Raw genomic sequence first — 13,451 nt, forward strand, 5'->3', positions numbered from 1 at the left:
CATTTTTTCTAGGTTGCCCAGTTTGTTGGCATACATTGATAATTGTTCATAATAGTCTCTTATGATCCTTTGTATTTCTGTGTTATCTGTTGTAACATCTTTCATTTTTGTTTTTTGTTTGTTTGGGGAAGCGGGGGTGGGGGAGTTGGCCACATTATATGGCTTGTGGGATCTTAGTTCCCCAACTAGGAATTGAATCCAGGCCACAGCAGTGAAAGCAGGGAGTCCTTACCACTGGACCACCAGGAAATTCCCTCATTTTAAAATATTATTTGAATCTTCTCGTTTTTCTTCATTGAGTATTATTGTTCAGTCATGTCCAACTCTTCGTGACTCCATGGACAGCAGCATGCCAGGTTTTCCTGTCCTTCACCATCTCCCAGAGTTTGCTCAAACTCATGTCCGTTGAGTCAGTGGTACCATCCAACCATCTCATCTTCTGTCGTCCCCTTCTCCTCCTGCCTTCAGTCTTTGCCAGCACCAGGGCCTTTTCCGATGAGTCGGCTCTTCACTTCAGTATTCTTGTTGAGTATAGCTATAGGTTTGTCAATTTTGTTAATCTTTTCAAAGAACTAGCTCTTGGTTTTACTGATCTTTTCTGGGTTTTTTTTTTTTTTTAATCTCTTATTTCGTCTGTTTCTGCTCTGATCTTCGTTATTTCCTTTCTTCTACTAACCTTGGGCATCATTTTTTCTTTTTTTTCTCCTAGTTCCTTGAGGTGTAAAGTTAGATTATTGGAGATTTTTCTGGTTCTGCAAGGTAGGCTTTTATCCATATGAACTTCCCTCTTAGAATTGCTTTTGCTGCATCTCATAAGTATTGGTATGTTTTATTTCCATTCTCATTTGTCTCAAAGTATTTTTTATTTCTCTTTTGATTTCTCCTTTGACCTAGTCATTGTTCAGTGGCATGCTATTTAATCTTCACATAGTCACAGTTTTTCCAGTTTTCTTCTTGTAATTTATTTCTTCTTGTAATTAGTTTCTGTGGTGGCTGGAAAAGATGCCTTGAAATGCTTTCAGTCTTTTTTAGGTTTATTAAGACTTGTTTTGTGGTCTAACACTATTATCTATCCTGGAGGATGTTCTTTAAGCACTTGAAGAATGTGTATTTTGTTGCTTTCGGATAGAATGTTCTGTATATAACAAAACAGATATAAATAAATGACCATATAATCTTTGCTTTAAGAAGGATCTTTACAAATTGTTTTAAAAATAAGAACTACATGAAAATAAGTTTTGTACAGTATCTTTAGTTGAAGAGAATGCAGTTTAGTCTCTTCCACCACATTATACATTTTATGGTGGTAGATAGCTCTGATGCTTTTAAATTCTTCTTTTTAAAAACAATATTTATTTGACTGTGTTGGGTCTTAGTTGTGGCACGCAGGCTCTTCATCAGGGCGCATGGACTCTCTGTGGCAGCATGCCAGCTGCTCTCTAGTTGTGGCACGCGGGCTTGGTACTTGCAGAGGGTGGGCTCTCTAGTTGTGATATATGGGCTGTAGAGTGTGGGTAAGTAAGTTGCAGTGGGTGGGCTTAGTTGCCCCATGGCATGTGGAATCTTGGTTCCCTGACTAGGGATGGAACCCTCGTCCCCTGCATTGGAAGGCAAATTTTAAACCATGGACCACCAGGCAAGTCCCTTTTGTTGTCTTTTAACTCGTTTAATTTTCACAACATTCTCATCTTAAAGATGAGAAAACTTGGGCAGGAAGTTAAGAAAGCCAAGTTCCAGTGTCTAATAAATGCTCAAGCTGAGATTTGAAAACCTCAACAGTCAGCATTTGCTGAGTGTCTAACACGAATTTGGTGTAGGACCTGTATTTTAATAGGGAATTTGATTGCTCATGGGCCAGATAACTAGAGTAGGTGTGCGTTTTAAAATGAGATGTAACTCCTGAATTGGCAGAGTGATCAGAGATTGCATTTTACATGGAGAAGTTTTAGGGGAGTTGGAAGAGCCATGAGGTCCTGGTCTTACAACTTGAGAACTTTTGGTTTCTCTGGTTTTGAAATGAAAAAAAAAGTTTATTTCATACCATAGACAGAAATAAACTCAAAATGGCTTGAACACTTGACATGACAACATTAAACTCCTAGAAAAGAACATAGGCAAAACATTCTCTGACATAAATCATGGCAGTGTTTTCCTAGGGTAGTCTCCCAAGGCAATAGAAATAAAAGCAGAAATAAACAAATGGGACCTAATCAAATTTACAAGCTTTGCATTGGAAAGGAAGCCATAAACAAAAAGCCTACAGAATGGGAGAAAATATTTGCAAGCTATGTGACTGACAAGGGCTTAATTTCCAAAATATTCTAATAGCTCATAACAAAAAACCAAACAACTCAATTAAAAATAGGCAGAAGACCCAAATAGACATTTCTTCAAAGAAGATATACAGATGGCCAGTAGGCACATGAAAAGATGTTCAACATTACTAATTATTAGAGAAATTCAAATCAAAACTACAATGAGATACCACCTCACATCAGTCAGAATGACCATCATTAAAAAAAATTCTACAAATTAAAAATACTGGAGAGAGTGTGGGAAAAGGAATTCTACACTGTTGGTGGGAATGTAAGTTGGTACAGCTGCTGTGAAAAACAGTGTTGGAGTTCCTTAAACTAAAAATAGCTATACATATGATCCAGCGGTCTCACTCCTGTGCGTGTATCCAGACACAACTCCAATTTAAAAAGATACATGCACACCTGTTTTCATAGCAGCACTGTTACAGTACCCCACACATGGAAACAGGTTCATGGAGAGGTGAGTGGATAAAGGTGTTGTCATATATACACATGGAATATTACTCAGCCACAAACAAATGAAATAATGCCATTTGTAGCAATATGGATGGGCCTGGAGGTTATCATAACAAGTGAAGTAAGTTAGAGAAAGAGAAATACCATAAGAGGTCACTTATATGTGGTATTAAAAAATATGACACAAACAAACTTTTCTGTGAAACGGAAACAGTCTCACAGAAAACTTACGGTTAGCAAAGGGGAAATGGGGTGGGCGCAACTTGGGATTAGCAGACATGGCCTCTAGTATATAAAGAAGATAACCAACAAGGACCAACTGTATAACACAGGGAAGTATTCAGTATCCTGCAATAAACCATAATGAAAAAGGATATGAGAAAGAAAAAATATTCTCTTATTGTGAAACTTGAAGTTTAACTAGGGAGCTTCATAAATATGGTCCAAGGTAGAAAGGGATTGATGTCATTGGACAGAAGCTAATGAATGACACAGCGTTAGAATGAGGTAACCCCAGAGAGCATCTCATCCCTGCTTCTCAAGTGCGTCTGGGAACCTGTGGGTCTAGCTTTACTGGTGGAATCTGAGGCCCTACTGAAGAAGAGTCTACATGTATTCCACAAGGGATTCAGATTCAGTTAAAACTTGAGAAGCACAGATGTGGTCTAACTCCATCATTTTACAAGTGAGGAAGCAGACCCTGAAAGCCCAGATAATTTGGCTGGTTTTAATGGGAGCGTGAGGACTTGGGCCAGTGCCTCAGGGTCTTGGTAGGGCTTTGCCTACACTGTGCCATCCTGATGAGAAAGTACTTTTGGATTTCAGAGGACACTGTCTCTTCTAGAGGGCTTCTTTCAAAGCCTACAAAGGTAAAGGCATGTACTGATTCTTTCATTTCCCCCCTACCTAGAACCGGAGTGTCACTTGTTTTAGCTATACTCAGAATACATTTCTTGGAGAAATCATGTTGTAACTTAGTTTTCTTCATCATGTACGTTCTCTTCCCAAAGATCTCTGTCATTTCTGGATACTATCTAATATTCCTGTGTTCAGAACATGTGTTTTTTCTTCAGTCCAAGCCTGCATGGTTGAAATTATTTTCAGCCCCTAGTCATTTCTTGTCCCCCCCCACCCCACCCCCACCCGCCTTTTTTAGGAAAGAATTAAAACTTAGAGAAAAAGTTTGTTTACTGTTTGAAGAGTAAGAAGCCTCTGAAAAAATTGGATGAATAATCTTGTTTCTAAGTGTTACTTCTTCCTTACTAAAATAGAAACAGGAGAAATGTAGACAGCATGCATTGCTAGAAGTGTGCTGTGCCCTGCTTTTGTCTTCACCTGTTTTCCACTGAGCATGATTTGTAAGCATGCTCAGAATATTTCTAATCTCAGTTACAAAAGTGATCCTCTGAAATGTTTTTATGAGGCATCAGTGGCACATTTTTTGAAAAGCATTCAAGGTGAATCATTTTACACCTAACACAGATTTGATTTTTGCTGTTAAAAACACTAAGGTAAAGCACAGAGAACATACAATTTTCCATCTCTTGATTTTTTTTTTTTAATTACAAAAATTTTTGACTATACTGTGTGGCTTTTGGGATCTCAGTTCCCTGACCAGGGATTGAACCTGGGCCATGGGAGTGAAAGCATTTATTCCTAACCACTAGACCATCAGGGATCTCCCATATTTGCCGTCTATAATTTTTAAATGTAGTTAAGTAGTGTTAAGAATATTCACATTTTTGTGCAGCAGATGTCCAGAACTTTTTCATCTTGTAAAAATGAAACTACACCCATTGAATGAGAACGTCCCACCTTTCTTTCCCCTGGTCTCTGGCATCCACCATTCTACTTTCAGGTTTTATGAATTTGACTACTTTAGATATGTCTCTGGGCTTCTGAGATATCTCAGTGGTAAAGAATCAGCCTGGCGACACAGGAAATGAGGGTTCAATCCCTGGGCCGGAGGATCCCTGGAGAAGGGCATGGCAGCCCACTCCAGTACTCTTGCCTGGAGAATCCCATGGACAGAGGAGCCTGGTGGGCTACAGTCCATGGGGTCCCAAAGAGTCAAGACATGACTGAAAGACTGAGCACAGATACCTCATAAGTGGGATCATACAGTATTTTTCTTTTAAGTGGCTCATGTTATATTTCATTATTAGCTTAAAGTCCTTAAAGTTCATCCATGTTACAGCATGTGTCAGCTTCCACTCTCTTCAGGCTGATTTCACACTGTACATATATACCACATTTTGTTCATTTTTCTATTGGTGCTTAGGTTACTTCCTCTTTTTGACTACTGTGAATAATGCTGCTATGAACATACGTGTATAGTGCTTTTTTCACTTTGACTAGCTTTGTTAAATTATCTGTGAGTTTGTTAGTGAGGAAGACATTAGCCTAGTTGGAAGACTTCCATTTCTTTCTCCTTGCCTGCTAACTATATAACTTAATGTAAGATATGTGACTGCTATGAGTCTAGGGAGCTCCTTTTGTAAGAGATGAAACACATTTCACAGAATTGTAATAATTCTTAAATGTAACACAGATGAAAGGAGACAAGTGACTACTTAGTTAAACCATATGCGTTCAGTACTTCTGAGTTTGTTGTTTAGGTGAGTTGTACCTGAAAAAATAGCCACCATAACATTGAATATTGGTATCATTAATTCCTCAACTGTATAATGTATGAATTTTTTATCTTTAAAATGTAAATAGTAACTTTAATGTTGAAAAGGAAGAATGAGTTAAAAAACAAAGTATACGTTTTGAGTAACAATCTGATTTTAACTCTTGGTTAATCTCTGATGAATGTGAGCACCTTGAAGGAGTTAGTGCCTGGTATTAACCTTGATAGTTTATTAGTAGAGTTGAAAGAAGTTACCAGGCCTTTCAGATACTACACATTAGATTTCCCCAGTTTCAGATAGAGTTGTAATGGTTTGGCACATGTGGCAACAAACAGCATCACTGTCTTAAAAGTTGTTTTTTTTTTAAAAGTAAAGAACTCAGGAATGTTTGTCTTCTAGGCCCATCAACAGAGCAGACGAGCAGATCGTTTGTTAGCTGCAGGGAAATACGAAGAGGCTATTTCTTGTCACAAAAAGGCTGCAGGTGAGTATTCTTTTTAAGTAGTACCGACTCTGAAACTGCTGGGCAGTTTCTTTTTTCCAGTTCTCTCTCAACACAGTATTTAGGATGAAAGTCACAGGAGTAGTGATGTGTTATTGCCCTGCATATGTAGCACACTGACTCCCGACCCACTGTAACACAGCTTGGAATATTTTTCAAGTGAGTGTGTTAGATTTTCCAGCTCCTCTTAGCCTGGTCTTTCTAAGTCATGGAAATTGGATATGCCTTATTGGTAAATGATTCCTGGACACGACTTTCTGAGCCGGAAGATTCCCCAGAGACAGAAGTGATTGCAGTAAGTGTCTGTTGGTTCATCTTAGTTGTTATAGAGGAGTTTGGATTTCAAATATTTAGCCATTTTGGGTTCTGGAATTAATAACTAATTTAATTCCAGCCAATTAATTTTCACTGAGTTTCTGTTTCCTAAGGTGCTGATAATGGAAAACACATCAAAACCCTTTCCTGTGGTTTTTCTTTAGCTTCCCTTCTGAATGTTTCATCTATACATTCATGCCTATAGTATCATGCCGCTGATGACCTTTTAGGTGTGACATTTAGAATTACTGGATTCCTTTCAAACACCTTATTTTATCCCAGTCATAAAAGTTAGTGTATGTTGAACTCAGAAATAGCTCTCCAGGGTCTGTTTTGTACAGACTGGTTTCTGTTAGCCGAGTAACAAGCCTAAAAGCTTAGGAGTGGGAGTGGTACATCCAGAATCCGCGTGGCCACCGTTCTTTGAGCGGGCCCTGTAGTCTTCCTGCTGGAGAAAGGCACTCCTTTCCCTGAGGTCAGTGACATAATCAGTGTCCTGTTTTTTCCCAGCAGAATCTTCTCCTATGTTGCCTCACTGCTGAAATATAGACAGTACAGTGGAGACTGGTTTAGAAAAGTCCTTCTATGTCAGTGATTTTTGCCTACAAGTCAGTAATTTTGAGACAAAATTTCAAGCCTTACTTTTGAAGAGTTAGTTTTGCCACTGAAGTGTATCCTTCAGCTGTAGGGCTGAGCACATTGTATGTATCCCATAAATCTTTGTGGTTTTTAATTTATTATTATCACTACTTGGCCATGCCTCACAGCATGGATTGTGTGTTGATTGGTAGAATATTCTTTTTTTCCCCCAGAGAACGAAGGATTTATTACTTGCATCAAGAAAGGAGAACACTTGCTTTCCCAAAGCAGTGTCTCTGATTGGTAGGATATTCTGAGTATATAAAAGGTATAAAAGTGTTTTTTTTAAGGTTTATTTATTAATTTTATTTTTGGCTGTCCTGGGTCCTTGTTGCAGTGCCCCAGCTTCTCGTGGTGGCGGCTTCTCCTGTCGCAGAGCACGGGGTCGAAGGCACACGGGCTTCAGTAGCTGCATGCTCAACCTGGGCTCAGTCGTTGTGGCTTGCAGGCTTAGGTGCTCAGCAGCACGTGGGATCTTCCCTTCCTGCTTGGGAGGGAAGTTTCTTTCATTCCTAGTCTATATTCCTGTCTTCATTGGAAGACTTAAAATTAATGCTGGGCTTTAAACACCTCTCCCCCTTTCTCTTTATCTAAATTCTGTGACTTTCTCAGGGGTGGAAGGATAAAAGCAGTTTGTTGGATTTCATTAGCTCTAATTTTGGAGGTACAACTTTAAGTGTGGTTACTTAATCCCAGCCAGCCGATTTGATTTGGAGTTTAGACTTGTTTGAAAATAGCCTTGTGTTGTGTTTCAGAGTTAGAGTTGTGAATGTAATGCTAGTTTGAGAATTAATGTGGATAGAATGAACTCAGTGTTTTCTAAATTGACTTAACATCTAGGCTTGAACAGAGCTGTTTTGGGAGGTGTGGATGTAAATATATCCTGAGAGTAAGCAGCTGAGTGTTTGGAAATCATGTTAGAGACACAGCAGGGGAAGGTCGTCATCTGAGGAATGTTGGAAACAAAAGCCTGAAGTGAGAGAATTCACTAGCAGAAGAAGGGGTCTCATTTGAAGAGCAGAGGAGACCCTGAGACTACAGCGCTAAGGACTCAGATCCTCTGCATGGTAGTGTTCTGATCGTGCCTTGTGGGTGTGTAGAGGTTACTTGATCAGCTGACATACCAAACTCAGAAAGAAAAAGCCACCTTCAATCTGACAGGGGGTAGGGAAGAGGAGGTGTACTTATTTTTACCACCCTATATTGAAAAAAAAGTTAAGCTGTAAACTACCAATAATTCACCACTGTTAGAGGACTCTCTTGCTTTAATCCTTGATTAGCAGCTGTAACTGGGTTGCTGTAACTCTCTCTCGTCAGTCTTATGCAGTCCAGTCTCTAAGTGGATTTCTTTTCTTTCACAGACAGCAAAAAGGGCAAAAGCTTAAATGGGAAGTTAGTAACAGCCATTAACAATGTTTAGAAGTCAAAGTGAACTTTTCGGAAGATGAACAGAATTGAGTGTGTGTGTTTATATGTACTTGAAAATACATCTTGACCTGAACCTTCTGCGACTGTGGTGTCACAAAAATGATTCGGAGCATGTCAGTCTTTGTTGTTTAGAGTCAGTGCTGTGCTATGTGTGCAGAGTCAGTGCTGTGTGTGTGCAGAGTCAGTGCTCTGTGTGCAGAATCAGTATTGTGTGTGTGTGCATTCAGTGCTGTGCTGTGTGTGTGCAGAGTCAGTGCTGTGTGTGTGCAGATAGGCTGTGGCAGCTCAACAGATTCATGATAGAATAGTAGTAGATGTTATTAAAAAGTAATTCTTCAGATATTCTTAATTCCTTTTCCTCATCATCTACTTAGTATTTAAATATTAGCCTTGTATCATGATTGAAGGAAGGAGTTTAACCACATTGTTAGATTTTCTGAGATGAGTATTCTCTACTGACATTTTTGTCATGGTGGGCACTCGTTCCTGTTGTGGCTGTGGAGCAAATTCACTACCATGCAAACAGATTAAAAACCACCACCACAATGTTGTCATTATCCTCCAATTAAATTAAGTTTTTTTAATAATTTTTTTTTCTTTTAAAGTAACTTTTAAAGGCTCAGATTTTAAAATGACATTGGGTAAATCTTTTAAATGACAGTGTGAGTCTTGTTGAGTTCTCTGCTCTTTGGGAACTCAGTGTCCTTGGGTGTCTTCTGTCATGTTATAGTTTCAGGAGTCTACAGAAGGAGGTATTCCATTTGGGTTAAGCATAGTTTTGTGAAACTTTCATTTTTTAAGAAACTGAATGTGAAGCAAACTGTAGTTCATACAGGGAGACAGATGTATGCAGAGGGAATGGGAGGGATGTCTAGGGAAATTTATCCACACTTTCACAGTAAGAAATAGAATGTCTCAACAGACTTAAACATGAAGAAAAGGAAAAGAAATGGTCTGTATGCAGTTAACGGACTTAATATAGGAGTAAAAGAAGGTTGAGGAAAAAAAATTTAATATGGGTGGAACAAAGGCTGTATAACCAACTGTGTTTTCTGGTGGAGAGGGAGCACCCAGTTAGGCTGCCTTAAAGACTGGTAGAACCTGGCAGACAGTAGTTCCAAGTCACGAACTTAGAAAATCATTAAAATATTTGGATTAAGAGTAGACAGAAAGCAGTGCCTGTCGTGTCAGCAAAAAGGCAAGAAGGAGCTTAATGTGTGAGAGATGCCAAAAAGTTTATAGTGAGGAAGAGATAAAAAATGAGGATTAATTGGACACAACTTGTTACTAATACTAAAAGTGAAAGTGAAGTTGCTCACTCGTGTCTGACTCTTTGCGACCCCATGGACTGTAGCCTGCCAGGCTCCTCCCTCCAGGCAAGAGGACTGGAGTGGGTTGCCATTTCCTTCTCCAGGGAATCTTCCAGACCCAGGGATCGAACCCAGATCTCCCTCATTCCAGGTAGACGCTTTAACCTCTGAGCCACGAGGGAAGCCCGTTACTACTTGTTATTTTTACTGTTGCTAGTAATACTTGTCATTTATACTCCATCTTGTTCCAGACAAGCTATAACAGGGCTTTCAGAGGAATACAACAAAATATAAACTCCACAGAAAAATAAAATGGGAAAGGGCTGGGAGTCTAGTTCCCAAATGCATCATGAGCTCTTGAAGGGAAACATGGCTCCATGGTTTCCAGCAGTTAGCTTGTTTTCATAAACTTCATAATACTGCCTGCAGCTGCTTATTTATTATAAAGATCAGTGAGTTCTTCGGACTTTTAACTACCAAATTCATGGTAGGCTGATGATATAACTTAGAAACAATTCAATAAAATGGTTTTGTAGGAGGCAAAAATGATGGTCTAGGTATTCACGTGGGTAAAAAGTAATTGATAGTCAGTATCTTGATATTTCTATGAGCATAATAGGATTTTGATAGGTTTTTATATAATTTTAATCTTCCTTAATTGTTTTTCTGATTATGTCATCTTTACTTCCTTAACTGTGAAATCTACAGTGATTTAAAAGAACCAGCTCCTCCAGGTGAAGTATGGGATATCTCCATTTGATTACCACTGATCTCCTTTTTGGGGAAGTTAAGAATCCTTTTTTTAAAAATCCTTTTCAGGAATAGGATAACTGTGTAGCAGAATTGCTTCTAAAACCAGTTCTCTTTGTCAAAGGAAGAGTATTAAAACTCGTACTTTGATCTTTTAATAACAAAATGATGACATATATTAATGTGCCTTTTTTTTTTTTTTTTTTAACCAGCATATCTTTCTGAAGCCATGAAGCTAACACAGTCTGAGCAGGTAAGACACTTTTAATATTTCCAACAAGGGTTAGAAAGGTTTTCTTGTGGAGACTTGAATTGTGTATAAAATAAAGTTCTTGAAGGGAAACATGGCTCCTCCCCAAACACTACAGTCAAAAATACATAAATTGGGGAAGAGATTAGTTTTTCAGAGAGGAAATTAAAACTAAATGAATTGACATACACACACTACTATATATAAAATACATAATCAACAAAGACCTACTTCACAGCACAGGGACCTCTACTCAATACTCTATTATAATGACCCGTCTGGGAAAAGAATCTAGAAGAGTAGGTAGATGTATATTTGTAATGATTCACTTTACTGTACACCTGAGACTAATACAACTTTGTAAGTCAACTATACTCCAATATGAAATAAAAATTAAAACTAAATTGCTGCTGATGGCATGCAGAAACTGCTTGTCCTTTTTTCCCTAGGGTTTTCTCATAGACTTTGGATTGCCATGTGTGTCTTTTAGAGACCCCACTTAATGCCTTTTCTGATATTTAGCTCACAGTAAGCAAGCTGGCCTAGCCAAGGGGAAACCAGTTGGCCTTTCCTTTGCTTGTCAAAGATCATTTAAATCCAAACCTGTCTTTTCCTGAACTCCAAAGCGCTTCTGGCGCTTTTATTTCACCAGGGGCTTTACATTGTCTTTTGTGTTTGTGGAGGGCCTGCCTAGGGTTTTAAAATGCCTTTATAAAAGCTGAATCTTCAACCAAAGGTGATTTCCTGATAATAAAAGTGGCAGATACAGAGGAGTTACTTGGTAAATCTTTAATTGACTTAAGGAAATCTGAGGGGATCTCAGTGACAGGGGAAAAACAGCAATTCTGTAGAAGCTGTGATCCATTCTGTGTACTTCCTTTTGACTGTCCAGAACTGCTTGTGTTAACAGTGTAATACAGACAGTGCATTGAACCCTTGTTGATAGAAAGACTTTAGTTGTAGAATAGGAGTCCAAACTGGAAATTTTCTGATTTTAAGCTGAGTACAAATATCATTGCAGAGGGCTGAGGCACGTTCAAAAAAGGTACGATTCAGTGTGTTGATTTGGAATTGGAATAGGACTTACTCTGACTTCTTGAACAGTGTTTTGCTTATGAATAAAGATGGTAGCTTACCTAGAAAGACTATTTATTATTTTGGAAAATGTTTGGCGTTCTATTGCAAACATAGTATAAATTTTAAAAATTTTGAAAATTCAGGTGATACTGGCTTATTCAGAAAGGAAAATACTAGAATACCATTTACTGGATATTACTAAAGAGACTTTAAAAAAATGTTAAATTATACTTTTCTTTCTGTGTAATAGGCTCACTTATCACTGGAACTGCAAAGGGATAGCCACATGAAACAGCTCCTCCTCATCCAGGAGAGATGGAAGAGGGCAAAGCGGGAGGAGAGACTGAAAGCCCAGCAGAGCACAGACAAGGATGCAGCTGCCCAACTTCAGGCATCTCACAGACCCTCTGCTGAGGATGCAGACAGCCAGAGTCCCCTGCTGTCTCAGAAGTACAGCCCTTCCACAGAGAAACACTTGCCTGAAATTCAGGGGGTCTTTGACAGGGATCCAGACACACTACTATTTTTACTTCAGCAGAAGAGGGAGCCAACAGAGCCATGCATTGGAAGCAAAGCCCCAAAAGATGATAAAACAATTATAGAGGAGCAGGCCACCAAAATTGCAGATTTGAAGAGGCATGTGGAATTCCTCGTGGCTGAGAATGAAAGATTACGGAGAGAGAATAAACAGCTAAAGGCGGAAAAGGCCAGACTTCTAAAAGGCCCAACAGAAAAGGAGCTCGATGTAGATGCTGATTTTGTAGAAAAGTCAGAGTTATGGAGCTTGCCACCACATTCGGAAACTGCAGCAGCCTCTTCAACCTGGCAGAAGTTTGCCTCAAACACTGGGAAAGCCAAGGACATTCCAATACCCAATCTTCCTCCCTTGGATTTCCCATCTCCAGAACTTCCCCTCATGGAGCTCTCTGAGGATTTTCTGAAAGGATTTATGAATAATTAAAATGAAAGGCCATAGAAGAGGTAAAGAGAGGAAATAATATGGTAATACAGATAATCCAGCAAAAATGAAAAAGGGAAAGCCGCGTGCAAGGGTAGTCCCGGAGGTGCTGCGCCAGGCACACTGCAGAGAAGAGGCATTGACAGGACTTGGCACGGCCACTGCGGAGCATGTCGCGCGTCTGATGTACTGACTCCAGTTAATGATTCCAGACTTGGCAGATACGAAACTGTTGGAGGTTCATTCTCTCCTGATAGAAACCAAATGGCTACCTGGAATAATTTTTTTCAAGCAACAATTATTTTTATCTTCAGGGTTAAAATTTATAAAAGTATGTTATGTGTAATTAATCTGTAATGCCATAAATGATAATGCAAAACCTAAATAATATGGTTGCCTGAGGGGCTGCCTTGTATTTGAAACGTGCTTTCTATCATGCATTGACTGTATGCATCGTTATGCACATTTCCTTTGTCTAATGAGGTGTGTAAGACACACCTTTCTAGAAGAAACTGTGTGCCACACTTTGCACTACTCGTAACATAATGATAACCTCAAGACTATCAGGAGAAATATTTAAATTTCCATTTATGAAGAAAGGAACCAAATTATTAGTTATGCTTTTTTTTTTTTTAATTACCAGTTTACATTATTAATCAGGGTGCATTTTAAGTTCTAACTTTTTTTGTTTATTGTGTAATGCATCATTTGAAAATATCAAGGAAATATCCTTTTGTTTTTAATGATGCACGAGTGGAAGTAATGCTAGTCGGCAGTATTTGATTGTAATAAATCAATAAAGTAATTGTATTTTA

General features: G+C 38.8%; 1 protein-coding gene across 2 annotated transcripts in view; it reads left to right on the plus strand.

Moving 5' to 3' along the window:
- NRBF2 (nuclear receptor binding factor 2) overlaps positions 1-13,451 on the plus strand; it is a 29,167-nt gene extending 15,716 nt beyond the window's left edge. The window contains exons 2-4 of one of the 2 annotated variants that reach the window (XM_070782329.1): positions 5,807-5,891; positions 10,564-10,604; positions 11,929-13,451. In XM_070782329.1, coding sequence (XP_070638430.1) covers positions 5,807-5,891; positions 10,564-10,604; positions 11,929-12,639 — 837 coding nt within the window. In that variant the 3' untranslated portion in view covers positions 12,640-13,451. The remainder of the gene's footprint in view (positions 1-5,806; positions 5,892-10,563; positions 10,605-11,928) is intronic. The other variant, XM_070782330.1, reaches the window with a different exon arrangement.

Source organism: Bos indicus, chromosome 28, assembly GCF_029378745.1.
Source record: "Bos indicus isolate NIAB-ARS_2022 breed Sahiwal x Tharparkar chromosome 28, NIAB-ARS_B.indTharparkar_mat_pri_1.0, whole genome shotgun sequence".
NCBI lineage: Eukaryota > Metazoa > Chordata > Mammalia > Artiodactyla > Bovidae > Bos > Bos indicus.